The 19,467-nt window shown below is 36.9% G+C and overlaps 1 protein-coding gene across 1 annotated transcript in view; it reads left to right on the forward strand.

The window, feature by feature from the left end:
• LOC150107569 (uncharacterized) overlaps positions 1–19,467 on the forward strand; it is a 613,086-nt gene that overhangs the window by 276,104 nt on the left and 317,515 nt on the right. The window contains exon 14 of the mRNA XM_090392132.1: positions 7,777–7,941. Within this exon, the coding sequence (XP_090248258.1) occupies positions 7,777–7,941 (165 nt within the window). The remainder of the gene's footprint in view (positions 1–7,776; positions 7,942–19,467) is intronic.

The raw sequence follows: 19,467 nt of genomic DNA on the forward strand, positions 1-19,467 counted from the left end.
TTAGCAGCAGTATACCACATTGGTGGAACTGTACTCCAAGAGATTGATGAGGCCAGGGACTTGGGAGTGTTGGTGGATAGGGAGATGAAGTTTAGGGGGCACATTGCAAAAGTAGCTAAATCAGCTCATCAACTCACTTGGTTGTTGAAAAATACCTTGACGAGCAGAGACAAGCAAGTTATTGTACCTCTGTACCGAGCCTTGATAAGACCTCATCTCGACTACTGTGCCCAGATTTGGTCACCTCGGTTCCTTCTTGATGGGGAGGAGGTGAAGAGGATCCAGAGACGAGTGACTAAGATGATAACAGGTCTATGGAATGAACCATATGAGAACAGGTTGAAGATTTGTGGGTTGCAGAAACTAGTTGATAGGCAGAAAAGAGGAGATATGATTGAGACATTCAAATTGCTAAAGGGTTTCTATAGGATGAATTCAGAGGATATTTTTGAGATCAGGACTGGTGGTGGGAGAACTAGGGGACACCTATGGAAGCTGGGCAAGAGTGTGGTTAGCAGGGGTGTTAGAGCTGGGTTCTTTACTTTTAGAGTGGTAAATGAGTGGAATAAGCTGCCAGAGTCTGTTGTGGGTGCTATGATGGTGAACGAGTTCAAGGCAAGGTATGATTGATAGATACTGTGAGAATGTAATCGCATAGTTGTGTGAATATGATGTTTAGGGCCTCCCTCGATGAGTCTAAGGACTCCTGGAGTCGCCCGAAATAATAATAATAAAGAAACCACTCCTCACCCTCTTGCTCACAGCTTCCTTTCATAACTTCCAGGAGATTAGCCCCTTGTCATCACTCCCTCCCACTGTTTCACCAAGCAAAACAACTCCCTAATGTCAACCCTGTAACCATCTCTCAACAGTTTAAAAGTCTCAATCATATTACCTCTCCTTCTATCCACCAAAACCTGCAGTCCACATTCCCTCAGCCGATCCTCATAACTATCATTGTACAGTCCTGAAACCATCTTTGTTATCTGCCTTTGTACCCTTTCAACAGTTAATTTATCACGTTCAAATCCTGGGGACCAAATTTGAAAACAATAGTCCAAGTGTGGTCATATCAGGGTCTTATACAATGGAATGATAACTGTTTTATCTCTGCAGGTCAGTGTCCTTCTCATTATTGCAGCATTCCTCTGTGTTACCTTCACCACCTTTGCAATATGTCCCCTAAATTTCAGGTTTCTATCAATCATCAATCCCAGATCTCTTGTCTTCCCTACTTCCTCCAGTACAGCTCCTCCAATAGAATAGTCAGCCTCCCATCGATGTATCCCAAACTTCAAGACTTTACATTTTGCTGCATTCAATTGAAATCCCCATTCATTTGCCCATCTATCTAGTTTATTCATTATTCAAATTCTCTTGCAAGGCTGCCACATCTGCACTATTACTGATAACCCTTCCCACCTTCACATCATCTGCAAACAACTGAATATTCCCTTGCAATCCATTGACAATGTCATTGATATAAATGTTGAACAATACAGGTCCCAGTACTGAGCCCTGTGAAACCCCACGTAACCTTCTGCTTCCTTGATATTGCCCAACCATACACAACTCTCTGATTCAGGATTGACTATCCTATCAGACAGCCAATCCTGAATCCAGTTGACTAACTCGATATTTAAACCCATGCACTGCAACTTAAACCCTATTTCTACCCTATATATTCTATCCAATTAATCTTTGAACTATAGGGACACATTCCAATATTGCATCAATTTAAGAGTTTTTAAAGGGATGATGATGCTTCCCTTGCTCGATATCCTTTCCATCCAACAACGGATACCATGGCGAAGAACCCAGCATGTAACCTTTTCCAAATCGAACATTCAGAAACTTAGCCATTTGCAAGTGACTACCATGTGATCACTGTCACCAACCAGAGGTACAATAATTATATCTTTAATTGAAATCCCCTCTGACACTATAATCAGATGTAACTCTCTTTGACCTCGAGTTTCTTCTGTTATATGTTGCTTCAGGAAGTTATCTTGCATCATCTCAATAAATTCAGTTTTATTTTTCTCATCAGATTTTACTGCTGCCCAAACAATGTTCAGATAAGTCTCTCCTTATAATTACTCAGTTCTTATCCATCATCTTTACTTGGTAATGCATTTCTTCATCACTAAAAACTGATCCTTTTGGTCTGTAACAACACACCACTATATATTTGATCTTGTTAGATTCACTTCACTCCAGATGGCTTCAAATTCACTGCTACATGAAAAACTGTTTCTAGTATTGCAGTCATAGGTAGGTCTAAATGACTACTGGATTCAAGTCATCCAGTATCATTAGTAGCACACTGCCTTGTCTCCTATCCCGTCTATCCTTACTAAAAATACTGTACCTCTTACACTCAATACCAGTTAGTACATCTGTCGCTGATAGCCAGGTCTCTCTAAGGCAGTGCTTCCCAAACTTCTGGATGTCAGGGCCCCCTTTGCAAAAATTAAAATATTTCACGCCCCCCCCCCTCGAAAAAAAATCGTAATAGAGAGATATATTATTATAATATTTATTGTATTTATATTCAATACAAAACATACACAGCGAATATTGCAAAAATCAAATGCATATATTACATTTTTTGCCTCTTACCGTTTGGTTCTGAAGACGATGCAGGCTGTTCTGGTAAAATATGAAACACTGTCCTTTTTTTTGAGTCTGTTTCTGCTTCTTCTGATTGTTTGCGGGATTTTTTTTAAATTTTTTATCAGCCACTTATCCATCTCAGGGTTAAATTTTTTAATGTAGAATAGATCAAATAATATCACCACTTACCGATACTGGCACACCGCAGACTGATAACATGAAATTAGTGAATATTACCTGAATAAGGGAATCCCTGGACCAAGAACATTTTTCTCTTTTGTGACTTTTCTCCCTTTACGGTAATTAAGCCTAACGCGAAACAGACAGCAAAGGCAGGTTATTAAAACGTGCATATGATTGGTGCGGTATTAACAAAAGATCGCGCAGCCGAAAGATAAAAGCATAGCTGACAATTGAGTTGAAATGCTGACTCTCTTCAACCAAATTCCATATGTGAAACTGCCATAACATTCATTATATATATATTACTTAGTTTTAACACTTTTACGAATTTTAACATGTTTACAATTTTAACACGTTCGGTTGATTATTGCTGCCTTGGGAAATCGAACTCGCACATATCTAATTAATAACAATAGTTTTTAGTTAAGATACTGTGTTTGTCCATGCAACATATGGTTTTGTTTCAGTCTATATAGCATAGTTTCTGTATGAGGGGACATGTGATTCATTAATTAGTGTGTTTTTATCCCAGTTGTCTCTAATTGCACTATTTGTTGAGAAATATATTACACAGATTGCTCATACCTTATTCCCTGGCATAATGAAAGTACTTGTTTTTATTGCCTCTGCAGTATAGTGGCTTTTAGGGATGGGTTGTTGTTTACCACTGCAAGTGAGTAACTATGTCCCCACATGAACTTGTTTAAGCTTTTTTTCATGTGTGAAGTATATGCGAAACTTTTATTGGTAACAGAAAACTAGCTCGGATGACAGTGATCATATAAAACGAGTTTTGATATGTATATAAATTCAATATCAACAGTCCCTGATTGATGAAAGGGACAGGAAGATTTGGAGCTTCCCTGGAGAACTTTCGAAGTAAATACAATTAACCACTGCTTTGAAATGAAACATATGAATAAGCAATATTTACTAATATTCATTAAGCGCCGAAATATACGCAGACCAATGTGTGAATTTTTCCATTAAAATATAAAAAATAACAAAAAAAGAAATAATAAATAATAAAAGTTAAAATACATTTCTTTTAAAATGAAAAAAATCTACTTAGTCTTAAAACATTTTAAATTTGTTTTCATTATTTCACGGCCCCCTCAACAAAACCTACGGCCCCCAAGGGGGCCGCAGTCCACAGTTTGGGAAGCGCTGCTCTAAGGGACCTACAATCTGAGGTCTCAATGTATTGACCAAGACAACAAACTCTATTCCTTTGTTACATATTTTCCAGAATTTGCATACTGACATAAGTTACCTGCTTGCTTTTTTTGTATATTCTTCTCTGTTCTTATGTAATGTCTTACTTATACAGATATTGTTGCACATGCTTGATAAGTCCGAACTGAGAGAACATGTCATTCGTTCCTCATAATCTTTGCTATGATAATGCATTCCCATCATTAACAGCTACATAACATTGTTTCTCTTACACATAGATTCTTATCCCATCATAATTTAGTTTCATTGACTCTCTGTGTTAGGTCTCATACTAATTAATAATTTCTCAAGACTCCTGATACCAACAAGAGCGCCCCCTAACAAATCCATGTTGACTCTCTCAGATAACATTACCCTCATCTGCCCAATGTTGTATATGGTCCCTAACTAATTTCTCCAGGATCTTAACAACTACTGATGACACACAAACTGGCCTATAATTAGACACTTCCAGTCTGCTACCGCCCTTATGCAATGGCACCATCTTACCTTCTTTCCATTCCTTGGGTACCGTTCCCCTAGCCAGACTTTCATTGAAAAGCCAGGTGAAAGGAGCTGTCAGTTCCTTAGCACATTCTCTCTCTCTCAAAACTCGTTGTGAAATACCATCCAGTCCCACAGCTTTACTGACATCCAGAGTACTTAGTATTTGGAACACACTCTCCTCCAGCACTTCTAAACCTCGAACCTACATTATCCCTCTAGTATTAAAATATACTCCTCCAGGATGAAATACACCAATAAAGTGTTCATTGATCAATTCCACTATGTCCTCTGCATCAGTCACTCTATTCCCATTTTTATCCCAAAATGTCATTCTTTCACAATCATTTCTCCTCCTACTGGCCACATAGCTAAAAAATTCCCTAGGATTTTCTTTGGATCTTAGGGCCAATCTCTTCTCATATTCCAGTTTCGCCTTCCTTACCATACTAGTCACTCTCCTGGTCTATGTCTTATATTCTTCATGCATCTGCTCTTCACTTGTCTCCTTATATCTCTTCCATAGCCTCTTTTTCACATGCAGTTCCTGTTCATTATTGTTTGTCATCCACTTTAAACCAGATTGTGTCCTCTTCTTCACTTGTGGAATACAGCTTACTATTGCTGCTAACAAATATCCCTTCACAATTTCCTAAGCACTAATGATATCCTGGCCTTCCAATTCCTCCCTCCATGAAACTTCCCCAAGTTGATGTCTAAGACTATTATAATCACTTGTCTTATAATTCCACATATGTTCCCGTCTCTTTGATACTCCTGCATGTCTATTCATCTTCCAAGTCAAAACCATATGGTCACTCTCTCCAACTGGTGGGAGAGATGTCATCTCACTTATTATCAACTCTTCTGATGCTATGACCAAATCCAAAACTCTTGAACCTCTTGTTCCCCTCTATTACATGTTGCCTAAGACATTTGTCCCTCAAGAATTCTAGAAATTCCATTCCCTTATTGCTACATGCATCTTCCTCTCTCCAATTTATAGTGCTGTAGTTAAAATCTCCCATAGCAATCATTCTTCTTGTACTTGCCAAGCTCAACTGTCTAAACATCTCCTGGACCCACCCTCTGTGCTCCTTGGTTTGTAGCAATACCCCACTAAATATCCCTTCTTGCCTATCTCTGCCTCACACCATATGCTTTCAAAAGCATTAGTGTCACTGTCTTCCAAAGCCTTCACTCTTAGAGGACATAAGTCATCACTTATCATAAGCAGTACTCCACCACACGCTTTCCCTTCCTATCCTGCCAAAAAATGCTGTACCCTGCTACTTCTATTCCTGTTATTATATCCTCTTCTGTCAACCACATCTCAGTGATCCCAATAATCTTTGGCCTTGCTGATGCTATCAGCACCACCAATTCCTCTCCTTTATTCCAGATACTCCTGGTATTAGTAAAAATGCCACTATATCTATACCCAGCATTATCCCCTCTAGACTCCACGGCTCAGTGGAGTCTAGAGGGGATAATCATTCTAGTTTCCCTGCATTGACACACTGACTTTTTCAGAACAGCAATCTCTCCAGATGCCTATGTCCTTCCGCATTCAAATGCAAGCAGTCTCTCACATAGAATTCCTCTCTGTCCTCAAACAACCTCCAAGCATACACATATTTCACTCCTCTATTCTGACACATTCTAGCTATTATGTTATTCAATATTACTGCTCTTCTGCTCAGCTCGTCACTATCATACCTAGGCAACATGCTCACTATCTTTCCTCTCTGCGTCTTCTTTCGTACTACCTCAAGCAATAATCTCAAATCTCTCGCTGCCCAATTTACATTACCTCTCAAGTCATTTGTTCCTACCATCACAATCATCTCATCCATCCTTTCATCCCTCTTAATTGCCATAGTCACACTTTCTCTCGTTCTTCCAGGCAGACACTCCTCACACATCCTATCTTGCACACCACGGATCATTGAGTTACCATACATTACACCTCTTACCATTCCCTCTCTCTCCTATTGTTTCCTCTATTTCCTCTTCTATCATTCCCATAACTCTCTCTCATTTTGCTCCCAGAAAACCTGAAGTTATAATCCATTCATCAATGGCATGTTTTATGATAGAGTAACCATACCAAATAGCATCCTTCTTTTTACAATCAACTTTACTTACCTGATATTTGTTACACGCTAACTTACCCGATTCCGTGTTTTGTTGTTTCTCATTTTGCTGCTTAACTTTCTTATCCTCCCTGTGTTCATTTAAATATGGCTTATTTTATTTTTTTTTTAAATATTCCTGATAACTTTCTGTAATTCCCATGTTGTCTGTCTAATAATCTGCTTTAACCTTGCACTTTTGGAGATTAAATTATTTTCAAAATCCTCTTCAATATTGTCTTCAGTAGGGCAAGCCTTCTTTTTCTCAACTTCACTGTTTTTGTTAGTATTTTGTTTCTTTTGCATTTCTGATGCCATTTTACAGCGCTGTATTTAATATCACAATAAAAATATGTCATAAAAACCTTAAATACTCTAAACACATGAAAATTTACATTAGTGTACTTTAAAACACTAATTTTCTAAGAAAAAGAAAACACAATAATAAAAATCACCCATTTTACACAAGTTTCAAATACCCCAACCACTCAAAATGCTAGTGCTTTTTGCATTTATTGAATAAGAAATAAAATATCTACAACTTTTCTTTTTTCAATTCAATAATTTTCTAAAGAATATTTCATATTAAATGGAATTTAAGGAATGTACTGACCCAGATTAAAAAAAATCTATAATAAAACCATTTTTTAATGTGAATTCTACCTACAAAGGGTTGTAAACCTGTTCTACATTAGTATTGTAGGTGGGATATAGGTTAGATTTACTTTAATAAATAAATAGACAGTAAAAATGCATATAGGCTCAGATTTTTAGTTATACTAAAAATCTGTCAGATTAATAAGCACATCCTTCTAATTAGCTGCTTGTACACATACTGAAATTTAAATCACTGTCGGATGTTTCACACACACACACACACACACACACACACACACACACACACACACACACACACACACACACACACACACACACACACGTATGCACGCACACACACACACACTTCTGCTTCATGTCAGGTACAGATTAATGACATTTCAGAATTATAGTTTATAGTCTTCTTTCTATTTTAATTAGAATTTTTGAAGTTCATTATTAACTTTCTAATAATTAGTTTTAATTGAACTTTTAGAATTCATAAAGATTTTGTTTTACTCTATAGTTCTCGAGGTTGGTCAAGTACAGAACGAAGGGCAGCACATTTTAAAATTTCCTAGTGGTATTGTTCCAAGAAGTGAAAAGAAACAGCAAGATATATTGCCTCTGTGGTTAACAGATACAGTGGAACTAATATTTGATACTTGGATAGTTGAAAATTTCCAGGAAAGTTAGTAGGTTTTTGAAAAAGAAAAAAAACATATATTATTTTTTTAAAATATATTCCTGATATAAGCTTAATTACATGCTTTTAATATACTTTTTTTAAAAGTTTAACATGCTAACATGTTATTTAACTTGCTGATTAAGTAGAACATGGTTTAATTCATCCTCCCGAGCTGTTCTGCAGACATAACAATAGCATCAAAATTGCTAGTGTTCATGCAGCTTCAGGTTCATACTACTGAGGAAAAAGGGATATAGTTTGTTAATGTATGGTATTCATTTATGGAAAGATTGGAATTTTATAAAATTGATGAATTGCATTTAAAAGGATTTGGTATGAGTCATTGGAGAGGCTGACTGTTGCTAGAGTTGAGTGATGTGAACATCAGATTAGAAGGTCTAACAGTAGATGTGAAAGAACAGGAAAGCAGAACAGGTGAGGCTAAAATGCTTGTGAAGGAAGAAAATAGGCACAGGACTATGAGAGATGAGTGCAAGACTGAGACCTTAGTAATGCAAGACAGACAGGGAAGGGGTGGAACACAGTAACACAGCATTGGAAAAGTGGATGTTGAAAGCAGTTGTGAAGGTGTATATGGGGGATAGTCAGCATAGGCAAGGAGAGTAGTTGAGTGTGATGAGATATATAGAGTAAGAGGTAATAAAAGTGAGCAGGTAGTGACAGGTGCAGAGAAGTCACGGATGAGAAGTGGCATGGAAAGGAGAGTGATTATAAATACAAGAATGGACTGCTGTTTCTTACAAATGCTGGGATTATCTGAAATAAGGGAGATGAAATTGTTGCACTAATTAAGTTTATTTGCCCAAAGATGTTGGATTAAGTGAAACATGTTTAGATGTGGATGATGTCCTAATGGCAATAGAGATGGGAGGGTATAGTGTTTTTCCTGAGGACAAGAAGAGCAAGAATACTAGTGATAGTGGTGGGCAGTAGATGATATGGTTCGCTATAGTTGGTGGATTGAGTGGTGGAGGCAGAGAGTTGTAGAGTAGGTGCCCTACCTTGATGAGTCTTTGGACTCCTTGGAGATGTCACATAATAATAATAATAAAGGAAGGGAGGGTGATGTTGCTGATGATAACAGAGAGGAAATTTGTCCACACAAGATGCAAGGGGAAAATACTGACAGTGGTTTTGAAGCAGTATGGTGTGAGGTGAAGGATGACAGGATGAGATATTATTATCATCATCATAGACTCCCAGTGATTCGAGGATTCATTGAGGTCATACATTGCCCACACCAGCTCTCATACTTTTTCTTAAACTTATTCACACTGGATGCACTCACTGCCTGCAATAGGCAAACTGTTTCTCTCACTCACTGTTCTCTGAGAGAAAAATCTACCTTTCTTAACCACACACAATATCAACCTCCACGGATGTTCCTTGTCCTCTCTCCACTTCCATATAATGAAAACTTTCATCATCTGAAAACTTATAACATCCTTTAAGAAGTTTATAGGCCTCTATCATATTTCCATCTTTCTTCTTTTTACCCACTGTCAACAATCTGTTCAAATAATCTATAATTCCATAATCTCATTATCACCTTTTGTAACTCTTCTTTGCATTCTTTCCACAGCTTTTTTATCTCATTGGGAACCAAGAGACTGACTCCACTCACAGTAGTCCAGGTGGGGTCATATCATGGCCTTGTAAAGAGGCAAAATGACTTCCTTATCCTTACCTATCAATGTTTGTTTTAGCATCACAGCTATCCTTTGAGTTGTATTTGCAATTTTTTACTATGTAACCTTCTTCTTATCCATAAGAACTCAAGATCCCTAGCCTCATCAGTTTTCCCAAGTGCACAGCTTTACATTTAATAACATGGAATTGATAGCCATTACCATTTGTCCGCAGATTCAACCTATTTAAATAATTTTGTAAGAGTAGCATCCACGATCACCTTGCCTATTTTTGCATCATCAACAGACAATTGAACATCTTCCCAATATCAGTAATATATAGATTGAACAACAGTAGTCTATCTCTAGTGTTCTGGTCACCTTAAATCTGGCAGATTCCCATCTTGACATACAACTTTCTGATACACCTATCTCAGCCCAATATTTACTTAAATGTTGCTATAGGCCAAGGGATGTTGGGGTTGGAGATAAAAAAATGATAGGCAAATTGGCTTATTGTGCAAAAGAAGGATGATCAAGTATGACCATTATGGGTATTTTAATTATGGTCATGTAGATTAGAATGAAGAGATAGTAGTCTGAGTTTTTGAGTTCTTGCAGAAAACTATCTCAGGCATTACATAATTAAGGGAACATAAGGATTGAGTCAGATCTATTATATCATCAGAGGATATAATTGCGAATGGGGTGTTATATCTCTCTCCAATTGGTCAGTGTGATGATAAAGTGATCACTAAGTTTGTAGCCAGTCATGTGAGGAAATGATACTGACATATTTCAGAATGAAAAAATTTAAACAATAAATTACGTGATAACCACAGGTACCTTTAAAGATTAGAATTAAAAACATAGGAAACAGCTAAGAACTATAGCATGAAAAGGAGAAAGATGCAGCTAGAGTACCGATAATTTCAGTAGTGATACTGATAAAGATCTATTTAGCATAATAGCATAATGCCTGCGAATATTCTAAAGGTGAAAAGCTAAATAAGGTAGGGATAAAATCAATGAATAAAGGGATTATGCATATGGTCTGGAAGAAAAAGAAAGTATCATAGAGGCAGCACAAGATGATTAATGGTAATAACCAGTTGCATGTGCAGTACAAAAACCGAGCCAGGAATATGACTAGTTTGTAAGATAGCAAAGGTGATCAGAAATTAGCCAATCAGGCCAAAAGCAGTCCTAAAGTTCTTTCAATAATATGGCAGTTAGAAGAAAGAATTATTATGATATGATGATGTTGATAGGTGAAAATAGCAGATTGGTAACTGCTACAAAGGATATGACTTAAAGTATTTAATGAGCAATTCAGCAATATAATTTATCCTCATGAGGGTGAATCTCTCATAAGTGTGACTGACATAATTTTGTATAGAGACTCCATGATAACAGAGTGCTTGAAGAGAGTGTAATGAAATCATGTTTCCCTGGAGCACATATTAAGGATGCTAGTGATGCCATCATGATGCAGAGAGAGAAAATGAAAGAGGTGGTTATATTGGCAGATACAAATGATCTGGAATGTAACAACTATGGTATGCAAGAAGATATGAAAGAGTTGCCACAAGCAAATTAAAAATTTGAGAGAGAGAGAAAGAGAGAGGAGTAAAGATTCAGTGAGTTTTATTCTACAGTATGATGCAGGTGATTTGAAAAAAAAAATGGCCTTGATTGTAAATGAGTTGTGTGTAGGTTAGGCAGGAGGAATGATGTGAGTTTGTTGGATGTATGAAATGAGTTTGATGGATGAAAGGACCATAAGGCGGTTTCCATTTGAATGGATTTAAAGTTGGGCTTCTTGAGAAAGAGTTATTCAGCAAGAGTTCAGAAATGCACAGTTAAGGAAACTAAAATTTTTTGGGAAGAGGGAATAGGCAAGTGTGTATGCAAGCCTCCCTACTGTGAGTGAATGAGTGAGCAGAAGAATGACTGAAGAATGACTAAATGATTCTGAATATAGCTTGTGTTCTGAAATTTAGTAGGAAAGACATATGAGATGTGTGGGAGGTTGGGGATGAAGTGGATACTGCATTTTATATATACTAATGTAAGAAGCAAATGGAATAAGGCAGAGGAGATTTTTTCATTGGTTAGTTCATCTTGATCAAAGATTATATGCATTAGTGAGACTTAGTTGACAAAGGATCATATAAAGACAGTGCAATGGGTATAGTATTATCAGAGGGGATGGAGGGAACAGGATAGGGGGAAGGTTTTGCTAAGAAAAAAGTAGGAGTTCAGGGGAAACCAATGCAAAGGGCAGGCTAAAATTATGTCAGCTGCTGCTATTATTGGCCATGAAGTATAAGGGAGGATGTGAATTGTATACACTAGAAAATTAACACAATCAGTGCAGGGCAAGCAGTTATTATGGAGTAATTCATCTTTAGGGAACATAATTAGCAAGGGGGAATGGTCACAGGGAGTGAAAAAAAAAAAATTATACCACACTAAGAGATAATTACTGGAGATAAAATGTAATGAAGGGAACTCAGGATTTGAGAGTGCTGGATCTGGTGATAGTATCAGAGAACATGGCATTAACTAATTGTAACAACAATGCCTCTGATTGGAGGAGTGCATTATGTCATCTTGACTTGGTAGATTGCTAGATATGTAAAATTTTCAGGTAAGAAGGGGTTTATGTGGAATTACAAAACAGAAAATTATGAAAAACTGAGACCTTATATCATTAAAATGGCATAAAAACCTGGTTGGTAAAGACATTAACATTGCATGGACGATAATCAATGGATGATTGACGAAATTAGTATCAGAGTGTATACCCATAATCAAGAGTGTAAACCAGGCAAGAGTTAAATGGATGAATAGATTCATTAATTGGGAGTTGACAAAAAGAAAAAAGTTGTGGAGATTATGCAAAGAAAAAAGGAGATCAGCGAGCTCATGACCATTAAAGGCTCCAGAATGGTAACTGTATTGTAAGAAAGGAAAAAACTAAATATGGGTAACTAGCCAGCCAAGCAGGCTAAAAAATCATCCCAGAATTCTTTCACTAATATAGTAAGTAAAAGGAAGAACAACTATGAAAGAATGATTTTAATGAGTGTTCATGGTAAGGAGGTAACAGAAGCAGACAAAATAGTTGAGTTACTGAATGATCATTTTGCAAGGTGCGCTGTCCAACTGGAGATATTTCAGTAGAAATGTGTGACATTCACTGAGATGAGAATACACATAGATGAATTGAGGTGCTTATAATATTGCACAACATTAATGCAAATACAACCATAGGATTATATGGGATATCGAAAATGTGTAAGGGAATTGTCAGCTACTCTGTTTTTTACTTTATGCGACTCCCACTCAGGATGGTTTTTTTTTTTTTTTTTTTTTTTTGCAAACTTATGGTATATTAGTAACAAGGTATCATCTGTGAGCTAAGGATTTTTTCTGTTTTTATTGATTTTTATATTTTATTGTATTTTCATTTATTTTTTTATATAGTCAGTCAACCCTCTCTAGAAATAAACTTGGAACTCCCAATTAAGGGCCATCACAAACATCCATTGCTGTGGCAGGATTTTAACCTACAGCCTGTTGGTTGGAGAGTATAAAGGAGACTCCAAGACAGAAATATTCGGAGTGGTGGTTAAGGTTTTGGAAAATTAATTCAGTCCCTCCATTTCTGAATTCCAAAAGAATTCTGAAATGGATAGGCAGGAATATTTTTTTTTTTTTTGGAAAATAGGTCTTCCCTGAGTAATTAGCTTACATCTTTTAGTAATAAAGTTATAATTCCCTTTATCTACTAGTTAGATAAAGGGAATGGCTGCACAGTTATATGGATGGATGGATTTTGCAAAGGCATTTGACATTCAACAAAGGGATGTCACATATAATTCTGTTACATAAGTGGAACACATGGGAGTTGATTATGAAGCAGGTGATATGGATGAGAGTAGATGATGGACAGACATCGAAAAGTAGTGTATGGAGAAATTGAATCTAGGAGAAGACAGGTAACTAGCAGTGTATAGCAGTGTTTTGTATTTAATGGACCATTATTTAATTTTTACATTAGTGATATAGGTATAAATTAAAGATGCCAAGAAATTTTATTCTTGGTTTCATCCTTTATCCAAGTGTAAGCAAACAAAGTTTGCTCATGAAGTCACTTCACAACTGGGCTGCTTGTGTATAGAGGCTAATGACTTCACATCAATTGCCTTAGTATCCAATAATGCAATGCACATACCCTTGTGGACATGTATAATGCTATGCATTATGAGAAGGGCCACTACCCAGGCTGGTTTCGACCTTTATTGAGGTCTCATCATCAGGGAGCAGACCCAGAAGTGATACCAAGATTGAAGTAATGCAGAAGTTATATTTCTATATACAAGTAGCCAAAAGGTGTCGCACCTTATTACTAAAATACTCTGCATTAGAGATAAATGTTGAAAGTTTTTTCACTTGGAAATGATTTAAGAGAAGAAATATCTAGTTGTTTGCTGATTATGTAAAACTGGGAAGAGTGACTACAGAAAATTTCAGCCAAGGGATTTGGGGCTAACTGCCAAAAGTGAGTTGAAGTTTAGTGGGCATTTTGCAATGGTAGCCAAAATCAGCTCATCAGATTATTTGGATGTTGAAGAACACACGCTGGCAAGAAGAGATGAGAGTATGTCTCTTTATATGGCCTCTTCTGAATTTCTGTGCATAGATATCACATGGATTCCTTGGGAATGAGGAGATGGTTAAGGGGATCCAGAGATGAGTAACTAAGATTGTGACAGGTCTATGAAGTGCTGCTTATAGTAGCAGTTTAAGTTATTAAAAGAATTTTATAGGATTAACACTAAAAACTTTTTTTAAGTACATGGAAATGAGAGAACAAGGAATCATCCCTCAAGAAATTGTGTAAAAGTGTGGTTGGTAAGGGTGTAAAGACTAGATTCTTTATTTGGAGTGTAGTGAGTGGATGTAATGGATTGCCAGAGTAGGTTGTGAGTGTTTCATCAGGGAATGAGTTCAAGGAGAAGTATGATATTTATTGTGTGAATAATGGTTAGTATTAGCCTCCTACAATCAGTCTTTGACTCTGTAGGTGTTCCAAAGAAAATAATAATAATAATAATGAGAAACTTAAATGAAGAGGATATGGTGGTGAAGTAACTGATGGTGACTGAGCAAGAGGTATATGAAAAATTAAGTAACTTTGATGTCAATAATGCAGTAGAATCTGATGACATATCACAGTGTCTTAAAGGAATGCTCCATGGATTTCACCACAACCTTGGCATTCCTGTTTAACAAGAATCTTGTAGCAGGTCCAAAAGGAGTAAAAGAGGATAAATTGTTCCACTTCAAAAAATACGTGGTTAAATTTTGGAAAGGTTAGTAATGACAAGGATCCAGATTAGGTTGATGACAGCAGTATTCTCTGTCATTGTTATGGATTTGTTAAAAGAAGTCAACTTAACTTCTGTGCTTAAAGAGAAGTTAAGTTAACACAACTTAACTTCTACAGATGTCCTCTTGTCCTCTCTCCAACAAAATTTTTCATTACATGGAAGGTTTTAATCTCCTCTCAAATATTTATAGATCTCTATCATATCACCCCTCTTTTTTCTGTTGTTTACCAGTATCTGCAGTCCACATACTTTAAATCTATTCCTATAATCCACATTCCATAATCCTGATATCATTTTTGTAACACTTCTTTGCAGCCTCCTTTTCACAGCTTCTTTATCTGTTTGGAATCCAAGAGACGAAATCTGTGTAAAGTAATCCAGGTTGTGGTTGTATCAATGCCTTGTAAAGAGGCAAAATGACATATCCTTTCATGTCAACATTCATTTCAACATTGCAATTATTGTCTGAGTTGTATTGGCAATTTTTGTTATGTGCCTTTTGAACTTCAACCACCATAATGCTAAGATCTTTAGCCTTGACAGTTATTCCAAGCATAATCCCACCAATATAATATGCTGTTGGATATTGGATCACACCAAAGTGCATAACTTTACATACCTTACTAACATTGAATTGACAGCCAAACTGAAACAAGAAATGATAGAACTGTAATAGAAATTATTCAAGAGGAACGGTCAGGAATGTATATCAGTACATGAGTTAGAAAAAATCTTCAGAACCTTGAAATGGGAAAATGTAACTTATGTAGATGATATTCAATCAGAAATGCTTAAAATATGGAGAGATAAAAGTGTTACAATGACTACATTACACTACACTACACTACACTGCAAATTTCTGGACTGGTGAGAAGATGTTGTTGCATAATAAAACATGTTAGTTGCGATTAGGAAATCGCAACTAACATGTGGCTCGAGTAGGACTGATTATAGACCTAAAAGTAAACTACTGTGTTTATTTACAAATTCTAGGAGCATCAGAAATAAGGGAGATGAAATTGTTTCATTGGTTGAGTTTATTTGTCCAAAAATTGTTGGAATAAGTGAAACATAGTTGAACGAGGGTGATATCCTGACGAGAATACAGATGGAAGGGTATAGTGTTTTTTTTTGCAGGGATAGAAAGGACAAGAAGGGAGGATAGTGCTAATGATGACAGCAAGGGAATTATATCCACATAAGGTAGACATAAAAGAGGGAAATAGTGGCAATGATTTCAAGCTAGCGTGGTGTGAGGTGAAGATCGAAAGGAAGAGATATTTAGTTTGATGTTGCTATAGGCCAGGGAATGAGGAGGATGGTGTTGAAGAAATGTATAAGCAACGTGGGTTAGTGAACAAAGGATATGTGATTATTTTGGGCAATTTTAATTATGGTTAAATAGATTTTAATAGATTGGAATGAAGAAATAGCATTTAAGAATAAGGAAAATGAATTTCTTGAGTTTTTGAGGGACAGCTATCTTAGGCGATATGTAAAGGAGCACATGCGAATATCAAGAGGTTTGGATCTGATCACTTCATCAGAGGACATGATTGTGAGTGGAGTTTTGCACTTCCTTCCAGTTGGTGAGAGTGATCATGAAGTAATCACCTGAGTTGTGGCTAGCCATATGGCAAATTCTGTGAGACGTTATCCCTGGAAACTGTTTAAGGAGTGAGGAGAAGGGTTCTTTCGTTGGAGAGTGGTTGGTTAGTGGAATGCATAGCCTGAGTGTGTTGTTAATGTAGACACATCGAATCAGTTTAAGGCATGGTTGGATGAGCTTTGTGTGCAATAGTGTATACCTCCCATGATGAGTCACTGACTCCAAGGGGGTCAAATGTTAATAACAATAATAATAATAATTATTATTATTATTATTACCCCAAGACCTCATGGAGGCAAAATAATATATATGAAATTAGAAGGCTGGTGTTATGAGAAGCTTAGGAGACAGCTTGGAGCTATAGCATGGAATGAGGAGTTGAGCAGAAAGGAAATAAATGCAGCTTATGAATTGACAAAGCAATACTTAACAGCCTCAGTGTATGAGTAAATTCCAAAGCTCAAAAGGTTGACTAAGAGAGGTGGCAAATGTGTGAATGAGAGGATTAACCACGAAATCTGGAAGAAGAATAGGAAGAAGAAGAAGGCGTCACAAGATGAATAATGGTAATAATCAGTTGCACAAAGAGTATCAAGAGCAGGCTAGTAGAATGACTCAGATAGTAAGGACAGCAAAAGTGCAGAAATTAGCAAATCTGGCCAAGAAAAACCCTAAGTAGTTTTTTCAATATGTGGAAAGTAGAATGATGAATGATTTTGACAAGGTGATGTTAACGGATATAAGTAATAGATTGGTAACTACTGCAGAGGATATAATCAAGATATTCAGGGGGCAGTTCATCAGAGAGAGGTTTCATCCTTAGTGTGAAATCAGGAGCACACTGATTTTAGAGAATGAAATGAGAGAAGACTTATTGGTGAGCTAACTAGAGGTGTATAATGAGTTGAGTAAGCTAGATGTCAACAACATTAGGTCTTGATCAGATATCACCATGTTTCTTAAGGGAATGTTTTGGGGAGTTAGAATCAGCCTTGGCCTACCTGTTTAACAAGAGTCTTGCAACAACAAAAGTCCTAAAGGAGGAAGGAAGGTAAAATTGTTCCACTTCACAAAAGCAGTGATAAGGCTAAGGCTACAAATTATAGGCCACTTTGTATATTTGGAGTTGTGGTTAAGGTATTGGAGAAGTTGGTGAGAGCTAGGATACAAAAGTGGGTCGACAACAGCAGCATTCTTTTTGCTTGTCAGCATCGATTCATTAAAGGGAGGTCATGTTTTAACCTCCCTTTGATGGAGTGAGTTTGCTTATTTACTCATCATCATCATCATCAACAGCTTTCTTCAGTCCACTGCTGGATGAATGCCTCTCCATGCTTCTTCCATTTTAGCCAGTCTTGTGCATCTCACCACCTTGAACGTGTATCACATCTTGTTATCTGATTATCCTATCTTATCACTGGTTCTACCTGGTTTCTTAAAAAAAAAAACAGTTCTTGGCATCCATTCTGTTGTTCTCTTTGTCCATCTGTTGTCAGACATTCTCATCATATGTCCTGCCTATGCCATTTGCCTTTTATTACTAAGGCAGTGTCCATTACCTTTGTTGGCTTCCATATCCAATGACTTGAATAGAGGTCGGGGGGGGGTGCATTGGAATTGGGAAGGGTAGCCTTCATTCAGCTAATGATTGTTTCAGTTATTTGGTTAAAACATGTGTTTGGATCAGGAGTTGAAACAGTATTGTGACCATTGAGAAGAGGCATAGAAATTATGGCAATCATTCCACTTGGTACCTCTGTAGCACCACCATAGGGCCGAGAGTGGCTGGGAGAAGATCGATCTGTGGAAAAGACAATGTAAGATTTCAGTTATAGTTACCAAGAGGAGAGCAAACATCTACATTGTATTTGGGAGAGAGCTGTTTAGAGTAATGGAAAAATTATGAGAATTGATCTATTCTGGATGGAATATTAGAGGTTATATTATCATGTAATATTTGATTACTGGAATCATCATCGTCATCATCATCAAATTTCTGATACTTCCCCTCAAAGGAGTGTACTGGATACTTGATAGCATAACATTAAAAGTTTATTATTATTACTAACTTCCAGTTTTCCTACAAATTAGTCTGTTATCTGTCAGGATTCCAATACTGTTAGATCAATCCATCTAGATCTTGATTTTCCTCTGGGTCTTTTCCTGCCAACCTGGTATCAAATAGCTGTTTTGTTCCTGTTTTCTCTCCCATTTTCAACTGATAATACCACCCTGAGATTATCAGCTGTTTTGTTCCTGTTTTCTCTCCCATTTTCAACTGATAATACCACCTGAGATTATCAGCACATATTCCTGAATGCTAAAAATGTCAAGTTCCTTCCTAATATCTTCATTTTTAATATATCTGCTGTTGATTCCACTTGGTTTCTTTCCTAATCTTTCTCATAATTCTCATATCTGTAGTCTCCAGACTTTGATCAAGTGTTTTATTTCTAGAGGCATTTGATAGTGCTTCATTAGTGAATGAGTTCAAGGAGAAGTACAGTAAGTATTGTGTGAATGATAGTTGGTGCAGGTCTTCTGTGACAAGTCTTTAACTCCATGGAGATGGAGTTAAAGAAGATTTGTGGGTTGCAGAAACTAGTTGATAGGCAGAGGAGGGGAGATATGATTGAGACATTCAAATTGCTAAAGGGATTCTATAGGATTAATTCAGAGGATATTTTTGAGATCAGGACTGGTGGTGGGAGAACTAGGGGACACCTATGGAAGCTGGGCAAGAGTGTGGTTAGCAGGGGTGTTAGAGCTGGGTTCTTTACTTTTAGAGTGGTAAATGAGTGGAATAAGCTGCCAGAGTCTGTTGTGGGTGCTATGACGGTGAACGAGTTCAAGACAAGGTATGATAGAT

This window comes from Typopeltis vanoorti, chromosome 4 (genome assembly GCF_054136105.1).
Source record: "Typopeltis vanoorti isolate ZY-2024b chromosome 4, IOZ_Tvanoo_1.0, whole genome shotgun sequence".
NCBI classification, from domain to species: Eukaryota; Metazoa; Arthropoda; class Arachnida; order Uropygi; family Thelyphonidae; genus Typopeltis; species Typopeltis vanoorti.